The following is a 17131-nucleotide window of genomic DNA, read 5'->3' as shown; positions in this document are numbered from 1 at the left end:
GGATGGATTTAAAGGGCCCAGAGGCAGGGCTGAAGACCCTGGTGAAGGCAGACAGTTTGGTGAACTCTTTGCTACCCTGGAAGGGATTTATTTTTGACTGTGTGACTTGATGGTGCCACCAAAGACTCACCTAGCGAGGCTGGCAACTTACAGAGGGTGGCAGGAACAGAAAAAGAAATTCAGTACCAAACCCAGCCCATCACAACACAGATCTAAGGGGAACCCCACTCTTTACCTCTCTCCATTGTGAAAACTAACCATTTAGTCCTACCCTTCGTTTCCCGTCTTTAAGCCAGTTACTGATGCACCAGAAGACTGATGCAAAGAATTCATTTAGGGCATGGCTACACTTGCAAATGTAGAGCGCTTTGAGTTAAACCAGCCTTCGGAGAGCGTAGTAGGGAAAGCGCTGCTGTCTGTCCACAGTTGGTGGCGATAAGAACCCGGATGTTGGGGAAAGTGGGTTGGAGGTGACATGGGGGCACAAGGGAAAGAGTTTTGGGACAAGAACTGCAGGGGGGGCGGGCGCGGTAGTGCTCCACCTGCATGGCTACGAGCGCCTGGATCGAGTCCACTTGGTGCTGCATGATGCTTATCAGCCGATCCATGCTTTGCTGCCGGAGCTCCTCATTCTGCTGGCGGATCCTCCTTTCACTCTCCCTCCACTCCTGCGCTTTTAGATTCTCGTTAAGGGACTGCTGCATTACTTCATGCAGCATGTCTTCTTTGCTTCTACGTGGCCTCTTCCTAATTCTTTGGAGTCTTTCGGCCGGTGATAACATGGACGACTGAGATCTCAAGGTTGCATCTGTAAAGGCAAAATGCAACACTTAACAGAGGCAGCATTGTTCACACCAGACAGAGCAATGATTCCCCCATACTTAAGGAGGGTAAGCACAGTCTACACAATAGCATAATTTGCCCATCCCAAAGTGAGCGCACATAACCCATGGGAGCCCCAAAATGGTGAGTAAGCACAGGGTCAAGGGGGACTGATTGTTTCACGTCCGTACTGTCCTCTGCGTTTCTGTGCCTTGGGGAGAGCCAACAGCTGCAGGGGGCCCCTATACTGAACACTGTCCCCACATTTTCCACAGGAGTTCGTCCTGGAAGATATCTCGCTGCTGAGGGTGACCTGAGAAGCAAGGGAGGGTCTTCTACTGCAATGCGGCTTCCGCCCTGGCCCATATGCAGCTTCCTATGTGCAGCAATGGTCCCCCCGCCCCTCGCAGCACAGTGGCGCGGACACGTTAGCCTGACTGGGACAAGGACCACAGTGGCATCAACGCCCTATTCCGCATCTAGGCATGCATGCAGCCCTAACCCTCCTCGCCCCAAGAACCTGCACCGAATAACTTCCTTCTCAAAATCAAAGCCGCTTACCGGGAACCTCCTCTGGTGTTTGTCCTTCCCCAAGCACCAGCCACCGCGACTGGCTACCTTCCTCCTGGCTTGAGAACAGCTCCTGGCTGCATGCCTCCAGAGATTCCGGGGTGTCTTCCTCCTCCTCAGCATCCTTGCTCCTGCTTTCCTCCTCCTGCCTGCCTTGTTGAACTGGGCTCTAAAGTGTCCATGGTGGTCCTTGGAGTGGAGGTGGGGTCGCCCCCAAGTATCACGTCCAGCTCTTTGTAGAAACGGCAGGTCGCGGGGGCACCACCAGAGCGGCGGTTTGCATCGTGGGCTTTGCGGTAGGCATTCCGCAGCTCCTTCACTTTAACCCTGCACTGCAGTGCGTCCCAGTCATGGCCCCTTTCCATCATATCCCTTGATATCTGCCCGAAGGTATCGTAATTCCTACGGCTGGAGTGCAGCTGGGACTGGACAGCTTCCTCCCCCAAACACTGATGAGGTCCAGCACCTCACCATTGCTCCATACTGGGGCTCGCCTGGTGCATGGAGGCATGGTCACCTGGAAAGATGCGCTGAGAGCACTCCATGCCTGGCTGAGCAAACAGGAAGGGTATTTTCAAAATTCCCAGAGAATTTAAAGGGTGGGACTGACGGTTGGTCACCTGAGGGCAGAGCAGTAGAGTTCAAAGTGATGACCAGAGTGGCTAGAACAGGCATTGTGGGACACTTCTGGAGGCCGATCAGAGCGCATTAACAGATCAGGGTGTCCACACTGGCGTCGCGGCGCTCCAGCGGGGGCGCATCAAACGTTATTCCACTCGCCAAGGTGGAGTACCAGGAGCGCTCTAGCTGCAGAGTCCGGGCGCTTTACGTGCCTTGCCAGTGTGGACGGGTCGTGCATTAGAGCGCACGGGGTTGCTTTAATTCGCTCTAACTGGCAAGTGTAGCCATGCCCTTAGCGTCTCCGCAACAGCCTTGTCTTCCTTGATCGCTCATTTAGTACCTCAATCATTCAATGGTCCCATTGACTGTTTGGCGTCTTCCTGCCTCTGATGTACTTAAAACATTTTTTTGCTGTTAGTGTTTGTGTCATTGATTAGTTGCTCTTCAAATTCTTTCTTGGCCTGCCTTATTATACTTTTACACTTGACTTGCCAGAGTTTGTGCTCTTTTCTATTTTCCTCCGTAGGAGATCTTGGAATCATAAAATGATGGGGACTAAATTAGCCGTTACCACTCAAGAAAGAGATCTTGGAGTCATTGTCAATAGTTCTCTGAAAACATCCACTCCATGTGCAGTGGCAATCAAAAAAAGCAAACAGAGTGTTGGGAATCATTAAGAAAGGGATAGATAGTAAGACAGAAAATATCATGTTGTCTCTATATAAATCCATGGTACACCCACACCTTGAATACTGCATACAGCTGTGGTCACACCATCTCAAAGATATATTGGAATTGGAAAAGGTTCAGAAAAGGGCAACAAAAATGGTTAGGGATATGGAACGGCTTCCGTATGAGGAGAGATTAATAAGACTGGGACTTTTCAGCTTGGAAAAGAGACGGCTAAGGGGGGGATATGATTGAGGTCTATTAAAATCATGACTGGTGTAGAGAAAGTGAATAAGGAAGTGTTATTTACTCCTTCTTATAACACAAGAACTAGGGGTCACCAAATGAAATTAATAAGCAGCAGGAAGTATTTCTTCACACAATGCACAGTCAACCTGTGAAACTCTTTGCCAGAGGATGTTGTGAAGGCCAAGACTATAATGAAGTTAAAAAAAAAAAAAACCACTAGATAAATTCATGGAGGATAGGTCCATCAGTGGTTATTAGCCAGGATGGGCAGGGATGGTGTCCCTAGCCTCTGTTTGCCAGAAGCCCGGAATGGGCAACAGGGGATGGATCACTTGATGATTCCCTGTTCTGTTCATTCCCTCTGGGGCACCTGGCATTGGCGAGTGTCAGAAGACAGGACTCTGGGCTAGATGGACCTTTGGTCTGACCCAGTATGGTCGTTCTTATGAATCATCATGAATAGTTCTCTGAAAACATCTGCTCAATGTGCAGTGGCAGTAAAGAAAAAAAGCTAACAATGTTAGGAACCATTAGAAAATGATAAAGATAAGATAGAAAATAGCATAATGCCACTATATGAATCCATTGTATGCCCACAACTTGAATACTGCCTGCAGTTCTAGTTGCCCCATCTCAAAAAAAAGATACTGGGCTAGATGGACTATTGGTCTGACGCTGCATGGTTGTTCTTATGACTCCTCGTAGACATATCACTAATCTCTGCTGCTAAGGGTGTGGAGTTTTCACCTTCACCCTCTGCAGGGTGTGTGTCTGCAAACCAGGACATAGCCACAGCAAGAGGGATTTACAATATTAACAGCCCTAGGCAGTGAAATAATATTCTCCCACCAAAACATTGGTGGGTATCTTATGGAGAATCCCACCTTCCAAGCATCTTTTAAACCTTCTCATAGATTCATGGGACTGGAAGGGACCTTGAGAGGTCATTGAGTCCAGTCCCCAGCCCGCATGGCAGGACCAAATTCTGTCTAGACCATCCCTGATAGACATTTATCTAACCTATTCTTAAATATCTCCAGAGATGGAGATTCCACAACCTCCCTAGGCAATTTATTCCAGTGTTTAACTACCCTGACAGTTAGGAACTTTTTCCTAATGTCCAGCCTAGACCTCCCTTGCTGCAGTTTAAGCCCATTGCTTGTTCTATCCCTAGAGGCTAAGGTGAACAAGTTTTCTCCCTCCTCCTTATGACACCCTTTTAGATACCTGAAAACTGCTATCATGTCCCCTCTCAGTCTTCTCTTTTCCAAACTAAACAAACCCAATTCCTTCAGCCTTCCTTCATAGGTCATGTTCTCAAGACCTTTAATCATTCTTGTTGCTCTTCTCTGGACCCTTTCCAATTTCTCCACATCTTTCTTGAAATGCGGTGCCCAGAACTGGACACAGTACTCCATCTGAGGCCTAACCAGAGCAGAGTAGAGTGGCAGAATGACTTCTCGTGCTTTTTTTGCAACAGCATCACACGGTTGACTCATATTTAGCTTGTGGTCCACTATAACCCCTAGATCCCTTTCTGCCGTACTCCTTCCTAGACAGTCTCTTCCCATTCTGTATGTGTGAAACCATGCATGAGCCAAAGGCACAAGTGGTTTCATATTTCCCCAAGGCAAGGTGCTTTACTCTCTCCCCTGCGAGCATATCTGATTCCTTAGTCAGATCTTTCCTACCAAGCATGATCTGGGCACTGTGTGCTTCCACTCTTGAAACAGTCTGCCATTTACACTGTCATCTTTCATAAACCCTGTCCACCTCCAGGGGGGCATGTGACGAGTTACCCCCCACTCTGGGGTGCCACCTGATGTACTGGGGTGCAAACCCAAAATTGTATTGGCTTGCACTGCACAGAAAACTGTACAGCGTAAACTCATGAAATTCGCTCCCTCCCTCAATGTGGAGGAAGATATGCACAGCTTTTTGCCCCTCCCCCCCATTATGGATTTCACAAATGGGGTTTAGAGAAAACAAAAACAAGTTTATTAACTACAAAAGATAGATTTTAAGTGATTATAAAGGATAGCAAACAGATCAAAGCAGATTACTGGGCAAGTAAAAACAAACACGTAAACTAAGCTTAATACACTAAAGAAACTGGTTACAAGTGGTAATTTCTCACCCTAAATGTTGCTTTATGGCAGATTGCAGAGGTTCTTGAAGACAAGCTGCTCTTGCTTGCAGCTTAAAACTCTAGGTATTTCTTTCACAGGCCAGACACCTTCTCCAGACCAGGATCAGTCCTTCCCCCGCCCCCCTTTGTCTTTGTTTCTTAGATGTTTCCAGCAGTCATCCTGGGCGGGGATTCAGTGAGGAATGGCCCCTGATTAACTGACTTCCCTGCCTTAAATAGGATTTACATATGGCGGGAATCCTTTGTTTCCCAGTTTGATCCCCACCCCTTATCAGTGGGAAAAATACTAGTAGTCCAAGATGGAGTCCAGTACCAGGATCACATGACCCTGCAGTGTCAAAGCAGACAGGAGTCAAAGGTTGTTTGCAGCATCCCAGGAAGCTTCTCAGGAAGGTGGGAGATTAGCATCTTCAAAATCCTATTGGTCTCCCTAATGGCCCATCCTGGCTGATTGCATTCTGTCTGGTGGGCATTCCCCAGGGATAAACCCACTTGTAATTGTTACATAGTCAATATTCCTAACTTCAGATACAGAAATGATACATATGTACAAATAGGATAATAACATTCAGTAAATCATAACCTTTCCAATGATACCTGACATGACCCATCTTGCATAAAGCACATCTGAGTTGTGCCATATTCATATCATAAGAATATCTCTATGGAGAATATGGGGTGTAGTGTCACAGGGCAGAACAGACACAATTAACTGTGATCACCTCAGGCATCCCTATGTGGATTCCACATATAAAGCACACTGCTTCCTCATGTGTTCAGTGGATTCACACAAATAACGCCTTCTCAGGCTGTTGCTCTGGGCCGGGAACCTGTGCTTGGGGTTGCCAGGAGGCAACCATTTCTGGGGTGGTATGGGCTCAGATCCACCCCCTCCCACCTTCTTGCCTGGGACAAATCGGGATCCCCCCCCTTTACGCTGGGTGTTGCCCATCCCTCAGACCTGCGCTTCACAGATGGCCTCGCTAGCACATATAGATCAGCTGCATGGGCTACATCTTTTAATCGCTGGGGATTTATCCCACACTGCAACCTTTACTTCATCCAGCCAGGCATCAAAGAACTTCTCTTGGCTAAATAGGTATACCAAATTTTCATAGTCCTCTGCCTCTTTATCCCTTATCCATTTCCTTAAATAATTTTATAAACGTATTCCCCATGACTTATTTTATCATGTTTTTTTGATGTTTCTAATTTTTAGGCAATATTCCTCTGGGATGATTTGAAACCTTTTCAATACAGTATCTCTGAATCAATCATAATTCATAGCCTCCTTTGGATACTTATCAGATAGACTGGGAGGCAAGGTGGTCATTTTCTGTGTGTCAAGAATTTGGAGTACTTCACATGTCCTCTCAAAAGTGGTCAGGTATTCCTCAACGCATTCCCCGTCCCAGTATCTTGGACATAATTTATCTTAGCTGGTTAATCCCTGGGGAGGATTACTCATGGGAGGTGAGTTTTTATTTTGTAATTTCAGCATTTTGAGCGCTTGCTTCCTCTCTTGAGGACAAGTGCAGAGTCCTGCACTTAGGAAGGAAGAATCCCATGCACTGCTACAGGCTGGGGACTGACTGGCTAAGCGGCAGTTCTGCAGAAGAGGACCTGGGGATTACAGTGGATGAGAAGCTGGATATGAATCAACAGTGTGCCCTTGTTGCCATGAAGGCTAACGGCATATTGGGCTGCATTAGTAGGAGCATTGCCAGCGTATCGAGGGAAGTGATTATTCCCCTCTATTTGGTACTGGTGAGGCCAGATCTGGCGTATTGCATCCAGTTTTGGGCCCCACACAACAGAAAGGAAGTGGACAAATTGGAGCGAGTCCAGTGGAGGGCAGTGAAAATGATTAGGGGGTTGGGGCACATGACTTACACAGAGAGGCTGAGGGTACTAGGGTTATTTAGTCTGCAGAAGAGAAGAGTGAGGGGGGATTTGATAGCAGCCTTCAACTACCTGAAGGGGGGTTCCAAAGAGGCTGTTCTCAATGGTGGCAGGTGACAGAACAAGGAGTAATGGTCTCAAGTTGCAGTGGGGGAGGTTTAGGTTGGATATGAGGAAACACTATTTCACTAGGAGGGTGGTGAAGCACTGGAATGGGTTACCTAGGAAGGTGGTGCAATCTCCTTCCTTAGAGATTTTTAAGGTCAGGCTTGACAAAGCCCTGGCTGGGATGATTTAGTTGGTGTTGGTCCTGCTTTGAGCAGGGGGTTGGACTAGATGACCTCCTGAGGTCTCTTCCAACCCTAATCTTCTATGATTCTACAAGCTTTCATTCTTCCAGCTCCAACTGTCTCCTATAGGCAGCTTCCTCCACTGCCTTCTGATTCTTATAGGCTCTCTCGGCCACTGCCTGTCTCTCTGTGGCTGCCAACCTCTCAGGTTCTCAATTGTTTTCCAGTTTCACCATCTCCAATCTGGCCAACTCCAGTCAATGGCTGCCTTGTTGAGGACTGTGCCAGTCTGGCGGTGTCGTACGGATGCCTGAACTCCTCACACCCTCATTCCTTCCCGAGGGGTCTGGCTGCTTGACATGTAACGTGTCTTGTTCCATAAGCTTAGATCGTTTCCTTGAGGCTTTTCCTTGCAACGAGTAATCCCCGATGGTTCACAGCTGCTCAAACTGCAGCTTGGTTACTGTGCAGCACTCCTCTAGCTTGCTCATTTTGTGCTGTCTTTGTTCTGTTTCCCTCTCCTGATATAAACAAACAATAAAAACTTCACACGCACACACACACACCATTTTCAACCCTATTACTTTTCAGTGTCACTTTGTGTCTCAGTGTACTCTACTGCCTTGGGCGTGAACTTCGCTTCGTTCATAAACTGGGTGTAGATCCTGCTGAACTTGCCACGGTGGCACTTTTCAGGGTTACCCAAGGGGTGCAGAGTGAATCACTACCAGCTGCTCACAACAGGGAGCCTTGGCTGTGTCCACCAGGGGAAACCCTCCCCAGCTACCGACGTCTGGCTAACCCAAGCTCTCGTCTCCAGGCTCCACACGCCTTGTGCTTTCCCAATGCAGGCTAGCAGTGTACACATCTACACTCGAGTGCCCAATCCCCTTCGTTCTGGACACCTGCTGTGCATCGATTCGTCGCCTTGGTGGAAGCAGTGCATCCCGGTTCACTGTTTCACCACAGCTCAACACCCGCCTTAGCACTTAGACGTATCTATAGTAAAACCAGTTTGGAGTTGAACAGAGCTTGAGATTCAAATAAAAGCAAGTACAAGTGTTTAGACGTATAAGGGTACAGGTAAAAGAAACATAAAATGGAATCTATAGCCTATAATTATGAACAAGTTACTTTGCTGTCTGGCACCTCCTCCTGGCCACTCTGGGGATTAGCTCTTGAGTTCACACCCAAACCCTGTCACACCTTCTCTCTCTCAGGTCTGCAGCTCCTTTCTGGTCCCAGGAACCACAGCGTCCCCTTCGTGACTCAGCCTCTGGCCATGTCACTCGGCATTCCCCCCTTCCATTCCCTGTCACTCCCACAGTGACCCAGGCAGTCTTCCCCTTCACTGCCATGCCGGGCTATGCCACACTCTTGGTGGCTGGTAGGGGAACCCAGGCATGCCCTCTACTCCAGATTCCAGTCCAGAGACCCTCTCCCCAGCAGCTCTGGGCTTTCCTCTCCCCATCCTCACTGCTCCTTCCCTGAACTGTTTCCTACCTCTCCTGGTTCCCCTCCTTGCACTGGGTGTACCAACTCCAAACCCACTTCCCTTTTCCCCGGGAGCGACTGCCCTATCCTAGCAGCTGCCTCAGCACTCCTCCATTCTCCCAGGGAGTAGCTGCAGACTTCTCTCTGCTGCTCCTTCTGTTGCCAGCCTTCTGGCTTTTGTAGAAGACCTGCCTGTCCCTCACAGGTGAGCTTCTCTCTAATTAGCTGCCTCCAGCCTAAAGCTCCCCTGTTTGCAACCTAATTAGCTGATTGGGCCTACCTGGCCCAATTCAGCTCTTGCAGGGCCAGTGTGGGAGCACACCCCATCACACTCTCCCGCTGGCAAAGTGTCTCCTTCGTAATGGGTAACATCCTGTGCCCTTTCTTTTCCCTTTATATAGTAACAGCCTATTGTCTCTTAGCCCAGGGGGATCCCCTATTCAGAGACTTCGCTTGGGATTCTTTTCTCTTGGTAAATGCTCATGCCTGTGTCTGGTGCAGACAGGGCTTGGGTTGCTCCACAGCTGTTGATTGCTCTCATTTTGATTGAGTCAGTCTGAGACTCTGACACCTGAGGTGAGAAGTTTTATTTCCAGTAGTTTTGGAACACAATATCCTACGTTACACGGCTCTACATGTGTTCCCCTTACAAACCTCATGCCATAGCCATGACAAACAGCTAGTTCTTGGCTGTCAGCAGAGACCACTCACAGCCTCCTTCTGTGAAATACTGAGAAGATTGAAATACTGAGAAGATGGTTGGGCACAGGGGTAATGTACCTGCCTGGGCATGTCTGTGTCACACCCAGACAGCAGATTTGTTTGGGGTTACCAATAGACTGGTGAATTCAGGCTGTCCCCACTCAATGGCTGCTGTGAGTTTCTCCCATTGTAAGGAAATTTCTTATCTTATGGATAAATTCAGTGCCAGTGGGGACAGAATGGTATTCAGAGGGAGGGGACCATAAGTCCTGTGTTGAGTGTCAGTTAGTGTTGCACAATAAGAGGTGTTTTGAGAATTGTGTGCTACTACCCGTGCTGTGGATCCATATGCTTCCTAGCTGATCAGGCTGGTAGGGAAGTACTGGGTATATTGCTAATGGAGATGATCACCTCTCTTAGGGAGGGAAGACTGTCCGATGCTTTGAAGAAAGGAGTGGGATGGTGCTTTCTGTTCCAGCTCCCGATCCAGTGATAAGAAGCAGTTTCTGTTGCAGCCTATTTGCTTGTAATGTTTTCTATACCCTACAATAATTTCTGGTGAAATTAGTACGCAGCAGGTTTAAAACAAACATATGGAAGTACTTCTTCACACAGCACAGAGTCAACCTGTGGTATTCCTGGTCAGGGGAGGTTGTGAAGGCCAAAAGTATAACTGGGTTCAAAAAAGAACTAGATATTTTAATGGAGGATGGGTCCACCAATGGCTGTTAGCCAAGATGGTCAGAGGTGCACCCCCAGGCTCTGAGTGTTCCTAAACCTCTGACTGCCAGAAGCTGGGACTAGACGAAGGGGGATGGATCACTTGATAAATTGTCCTTTTCTATTCACTCCCTCTGAAGCATCTGACACCATCAACTGCCAGAGTCAGGCTACTGGCTAGATGGCCCATTGGTCTGACCCAGTCTGGCCACTCTTTTATGTTCTTATGTTGGTGCATGAGGTCAGTTTAGGAGAGAGCAGCCATGTGTTTCTAAGGGAACTACAGGCCAGTCAGCCTCACCTCCGTCCCTGGAAAAATCATGGAGCAGGTCCTCAAGGAATCAATTCTGAAGCACTTAGAGGAGAGGAAAGTGATCAGGAACAGTCAGCATGGATTCACCAAAGGCAAGTCATGCCTGACTAACCTAATTGCCTTCTATAAGGAGATAACTGGGTCTGTGGATGAGGGGAAAGCAGTGGACGTGTTATTCCTTGACTTTAGCAAAGCTTTTGATATGGTCTCCCACAGTATTCTTGCCAGCAAGTTAAAGAAGTATGGGCTGGAGGAATGGACTGTAAGGTGGATACATGGATGTTCTTAAGAACATAAGAACATAAGAACATAAGAAAGGCCGTACTGGGTCAGACCAAAGGTCCATCTAGCCCAGTATCTGTCTACCGACAGTGGCCAATGCCAGGTGCCCCAGAGGGAGTGAACCTAACAGGCAATGATCAAGTGATCTCTCTCCTGCCATCCATCTCCATCCTCTGACGAACAGAGGCTAGGGACACCATTCTTACCCATCCTGGCTAATAGCCATTTATGGACTTAGCCACCATGAATTTATCCAGTCCCCTTTTAAACATTGTTATAGTCCTAGCCTTCACAACCTCCTCAGGTAAGGAGTTCCACAAGTTGACTGTGCGCTGCGTGAAGAAGAACTTCCTTTTATTTGTTTTAAACCTGCTGCCTATTAATTTCATTTGGTGACCCCTAGTTCTTGTATTATGGGAATAAGTAAATAACTTTTCCTTATCCACTTTCTCAACATCACTCATGATTTTATATACCTCTATCATGTCCCCCCTTAGTCTTCTCTTTTCCAAACTGAAGAGTCCTAGCCTCTTTAATCTTTCCTCATATGGGACCCTCTCTAAACCCTTAATCATTTTAGTTGCTCTTTTCTGAACCTTTTCTAGTGCTAGAATATCTTTTTTGAGGTGAGGAGACCACATCTGTACACAGTATTCGAGATGTGGGCGAACCATGGATTTATATAAGGGCAATAATATATTCTCCGTCTTATTCTCTATCCCCTTTTTAATGATTCCTAACATCCTGTTTGCTTTTTTGACCGCCTCTGCACACTGCGTGGACATCTTTAGAGAACTATCCACGATGACGCCAAGATCTTTTTCCTGACTCGTTGTAGCTAAATTAGCCCCCATCATGTTGTATGTATAGTTGGGGTTATTTTTTCCAATGTGCATTACTTTACATTTATCCACATTAAATTTCATTTGCCATTTTGTTGCCCAATCACTTAGTTTTGTGAGATCTTTTTGAAGTTCTTCACAATCTGCTTTGGTCTTAACTATCTTGAGTAGTTTAGTATCATCTGCAAACTTTGCCACCTCACTGTTTACCCCTTTCTCCAGATCATTTATGAATAAATTGAATAGGATAGGTCCTAGGACTGACCCTTGGGGAACACCACTAGTTACCCCTCTCCATTCTGAGAATTTACCATTAATTCCTACCCTTTGTTCCCTGTCCTTTAACCAGTTCTCAATCCATGAAAGGACCTTCCCTTTTATCCCATGACAGCTTAATTTACGTAAGAGCCTTTGGTGAGGGACCTTGTCAAAGGCTTTCTGGAAATCTAAGTACACTATGTCCACCGGATCCCCCTTGTCCACATGTTTGTTGACCCCTTCAAAGAACTCTAATAGATTAGTAAGACACGATTTCCCTTTACAGAAACCATGTTGACTATTGCTCAAGAGTTTATGTTTTTCTATGTGTCTGACAATTTTGTTCTTTACTATTGTTTCAACTAATTTGCCCGGTACCGACGTTAGACTTACCGGTCTGTAATTGCCGGGATCACCCCTAGAGCCCTTTTTAAATATTGGCGTTACATTAGCTAACTTCCAGTCATTGGGTACCGAAGCCGATTTAAAGGACAGGTTACAAACCTTAGTTAATAGTTCCGCAACTTCACATTTGAGTTCTTTCAGAACTCTTGGGTGAATGCCATCTGGTCCCGGTGACTTGTTAATGTTGAGTTTATCAATTAATTCCAAAACCTCCTCTAGTGATACTTCAATCTGTGACAGTTCCTCAGATTTGTCACCTACAAAAGCCAGCTCAGGTTTGGGAATCTCCCTAACATCCTCAGCCGTGAAGACTGAAGCAAAGAATCCATTTAGTTTCTCCGCAATGACTTTATCATCTTTAAGCGCTCCTTTTGTATTTTCATCGTCAAGGGGCCCCACTGGTTGTTTAGCAGGCTTCCTGCTTCTGGTGTACTTAAAAAACATTTTGTTATTACCTTTGGAGTTTTTGGCTAGCCGTTCTTCAAACTCCTCTTTGGCTTTTCTTATTACACTCTTGCACTTAAGTTGGCAGTGTTTGTGCTCCTTTCTATTTGCCTCACTAGGATTTGACTTCCACTTTTTAAAGGAAGTCTTTTTATCTCTCACTGCTTCTTTTACATGGTTGTTAAGCCACGGTGGCTCTTTTTTAGTTCTTTTACTGTTTTTCTTAATTTGGGGTATACATTGAAGTTGAGCCTCTATTATGGTGTCTTTAAAAAGGGCCCATGCAACTTGCAGGGATTTCACTTTAGTCACTGTACCTTTTAACTTTTGTCTAACTAACCCCCTCATTTTTGTATAGTTCCCCCTTTTGAAATTAAAGGCCACAGTGTTGGGCAGTTGAGGTGTTCTTCCCACCACAGGGATGTTGAATGCTATTGTATTATGGTCACTATTTCCAAGCGGTCCCGCTATAGTTACCTCTTGGACCAGCTCCTGCGCTCCACTCAGGATTAAATCTAGAGTCGCCTCTCCCCTTGTGGGTTCCCGTACCAGCTGCTCCATGAAGCAGTCATTTAAAGTATCGAGAAATTTTATCTCTGCATTTCGTCCTGAAGTGAAATGTTCCCAGTCAATATGGGGATAATTGAAATCCCCCACTATTATTGGGTTCTTAATTTTGATAGCCTCTCTAATTTCCCTTAGCATTTCATCATCACTATTACTGTCCTGGTCAGGTGGTCGATAATAGATCCCTAATGTTATATTTTTACTAGAGCATGAAATTTCTATCCATAGAGACTCTATGGAACCTGTGGATTCGCTTAAGATTTTTACTTCATTTGAATCTACACTTTCTTTAACATATAGTGCCACTCCTCCCCCTGCACGGCCTGTTCTGTCCTTCCGATATATTTTGTACCCCGGAATGATTGTGTCCCATTGATTGCTCTCAGTCCACCAGGTTTCTGTGATGCCTATTATATCTATATCCTCCTTTATCACAAGGCACTCTAGTTCACCCATCTTATTATTTAGACTTCTGGCATTTGTGTACAAGCACTTTAAAAACTTGTCCCTGTTTATTAGCCTGCCTTTTTCTGATGTGCCAGATTCTTTTTTATGTGGCTGTTTGTCATCTGATCCGGCCCTTACATTATACTTTTCAGTCCTCTGCTCCTGACTATAACCTGGAGATTTTCTATCATCAGACTCTCCCCTAAGAGAAGTCTGTGTCCGATCCACACGCTCCTCTGCAGCAGTCGGCTTTCCCCCATCTCCTAGTTTAAAAACTGCTCTACAACCTTTTTAATGTTTAGTGCCAGCAGTCTGGTTCCACTTTGGTTTAGGTGGAGCCCATCTCTCCTGTATAGGCTCCTCCCATCCCAGAAGTTTCCCCAGTTCCTAATGAACGTGAACCCCTCCTCTCTACACCATCGTCTCATCCACGCATTGAGACTCTGAAGCTCTGCCTGCCTACCTGGCCCTGCGCGTGGAACTGGGAGCATTTCTGAAAATGCCACCATAGAGGTCCTGGATTTCAGTCTTAACATTGATAAGGCCTCATCTGGAGTACTGTGTCCAGTTTGGGGCCCCACACTACAAGAAGAATGTGGAAAAATTGGAAAGAGTCCAGCAGAGGGCAACAAAAATGATTAGGGGGCTGGAGCACATGACTTATGAGGAGAGGCTGAGGGAACTGGGATTGTTTACTCTGCAGAAGAGAAGAGTGAGGGGGGATTTGATAGCTGCTTTCAACTACCTGAAAGGGGGTTCCAAAGAGGATGGAGCTCGGCTGTTCTCAGTGGTGGCAGATGACAGAACAAGGAGCAATGGTCTCAAGTTGCAGTGGGGGAGGTCTAGGTTGGATATTAGGAAAAACTTTTTCACTAGGAGGGTGGGGAAGCACTGGAATGGGTTACCTAGGGAGGTGGTGGAATCTCCTTCCTTAGAGGTTTTTAAGGTCAGGCTTGACAAAGCCCTGGCTGGGATGATTTAGTTGGGGTTGGTCCTGCTTTGAGCAGGGGGTTGGACTAGATGACCTCCTGAGGTCCCTTCCAACCCTGATATTCTATGATTCTAAGGTGTGGAGAGAGAATTCCTTGCTTTAGTCCCAGCTCTCAAACGCCGGCTGAGTTGCCCTTTGAGCAGCCCCTCCCAGCTGTGAGTGGGGCCACCTGCCTGATTCCTCTTGTGCTGTCTGTCCTGCTGCTGCCATTGCTGGGGGAGGTCCCTTTTAAAGTGCCAAAGCCTGTGTTTGACACAGCCCCTGGGGCACTCTGATACTCACCATGCAGAGGAGTGTAACTGCCAGGTGACCTCCCTTTGTCTCCTGCATGGTGATTCCAGGAGTGAGACCAGCTGCCCAGGGTCTGGACATGATGTGAGTCTTGCCTTTCAGAGGAAGGTGAAGGGGCACGTGCAGATGATTCTGGAGCAGCTGCTGCGCACCGTCAATCGCAGGGTGATTGTCCTCGACCAGGAGCACGACCTAAGAGTGAGTACCACTGCTTGCTCTGTGCGGTTCTGGGGGGCTACGGGCATCTTGGAGTGAGCCTGGCCCTTGAACGGGCCCTGGTGAGTGCAAAGGAGTGTGCTGGGTTCGGTGCTGGGGTGGTAAGAGCTCATTAGTCTCCTGCTATTGGTGCCGTTCATCCTGCAGCGGCCTGGTCAGGATGAGGCTCTCGACGTTACACAGTGCTCCTGGAAAATCCATCAGCCCAAGTCCAAACACGGCACATGGGGAATTCATGGTAGGAGCACATACTGAGGCAGGGTGGAGTCCTGGGTCGACCCTCATGGGGTGCTGGCAGAAGGCTGGGCCTCATCCCACAGTGGGAGGTTCCTTCTGTGGAGGTGGGGCTGTAGGGACACCCCAAGGTTGAAGAATGTGAGTTGTGAGGATTGGTGAAGGGAGCTGGGCTCCTTCCAGGAACAAGGATCCTTGCTGGGCCTGAATCACCACTGGAGTTCTGCATGCCAAGAATGCAGAGCGGTTAAATCTCAGGGTTCAGGGTATCAGCCAGTCAGAGAGTCTTTTCTACACAGCCAGTGGGTGTAAGCCTCCCAGCCTTGGGCGACAGACTTGGGCTACCGGGGCTTGTGCTCTAGAACTAGCTGGGTAGGCAGCACTCTGCAGAATCCTGGGTGTGTCTGTCCAGCGACTCAGGCTGGAGCTCAGGCTCTGAGGCCACCCCCCTTCCTAGGCTCCAGCCTGAGCCGCAGCCTCAAATGGCTCAGCTATTTCAGAGCCCTGCTGGGCGCCCTGCTAGGCTGAGTCCGTTGACCTGGGCTGAATGAGAGCCTTGCTTCCGCGGGCTGTACAGACACTGCTCAACTGACGCTTCCGAGGTAGGGCCCAGCTGGACTGTTTGGTGAGGCGCTACGAGGCAAGATGGCCCCCTGGCTCACTCGCTTAGCCGGTGTCTTGATGTGGAGCAGATCTGATGTGCCAGCAGGTCGGGGTGGGGTTCAAAATGAAGAAAGAACTGGATAAATTGGCTAGAGATAAATCACTCCCTCTGGGCAGGGGCCAGGGTGGGGATTAGAAACCAGGGGAGTTAGCACATGGCAGCTTAGCCCAACGGGGACTGCCCAGACTGCAAACCGCTGGGTCTACGCTCTGTGTCCTGTGGCAGCGGGAAGTCAGTGGGGATGCCTGTAAACCAGTGGTGTAGAGGAGCAATGGCCAGGAATGCTCAGTGGAGGGGCCTGCTGGGATCTGAGAACAGTGTTGTCCTCCCATTCTTGGTTCTCATTGACAAGTGCTGCTGGAGGAAGCGAATCTGGAGTGACGGGCATGGCAGAGTGGTGCTGTGAGGCTCACTGAATATCTGGCTCTGGTGCGGTCTCCGTTTGGAGGCTGCCTGAGGGTCTCTCCAGCAGGTGGCTCTGCTCAGGTCTGTGCATGTTCAGGCTGCTGGCAGCCCTTGGGTGGACGTTTGGATAGACATACTCAGGATTTGGTGCTGCTGTTACACTGATCCCTGTGAGTTAGCACCTTCATTCCGGGACTAGTTCAGTCTGACCCCATGGTTCAAGGAGTGAACAAGGCTCTTCTCTTTAATGGCTTTGGTTTGATCCTGCGATGGGTTTCAAACGTATATTTTGAGATATCCACCTCTTCAGCGAGTCTCTCTCAATTGGCAGGCTCAGACTCCCTTCACTAGAATCACTTCACTGTGGCAGCGCGGATGGGCTGTTTTCCTGGCGTCATTTGTGCAGTTTCTCAGGAGAGCTCTCATTGACCTGCCTGACACAAAGGGTGAGGAAGCTCTTCCAGCTCCAGATCACCAGCCCTGTCTCTTGCTCATCGTTAAGTGGCTTTGCTTGCTGAACTGATTGCGGATTCAGTCCTAAATACTCCTCTCTGACCTTGGGGGTAATGGCCTTATGGAGTTGT

General features: G+C 47.9%; 1 protein-coding gene across 1 annotated transcript in view; it reads left to right on the top strand.

Annotated features, from left to right (window-relative positions):
• The window catches only part of LOC135879496 (dedicator of cytokinesis protein 2-like), a 334214-nt gene that overhangs the window by 194779 nt on the left and 122304 nt on the right, over positions 1-17131 (top strand). The window contains exon 28 of the mRNA XM_065405506.1: positions 15131-15226. Coding sequence (XP_065261578.1) covers positions 15131-15226 — 96 coding nt within the window. The remainder of the gene's footprint in view (positions 1-15130; positions 15227-17131) is intronic.

Source organism: Emys orbicularis, chromosome 5 (assembly GCF_028017835.1).
Source record: "Emys orbicularis isolate rEmyOrb1 chromosome 5, rEmyOrb1.hap1, whole genome shotgun sequence".
Lineage (NCBI taxonomy): Eukaryota > Metazoa > Chordata > Testudines > Emydidae > Emys > Emys orbicularis.
This window is presented reverse-complemented; position numbering and strand designations above follow the sequence as displayed.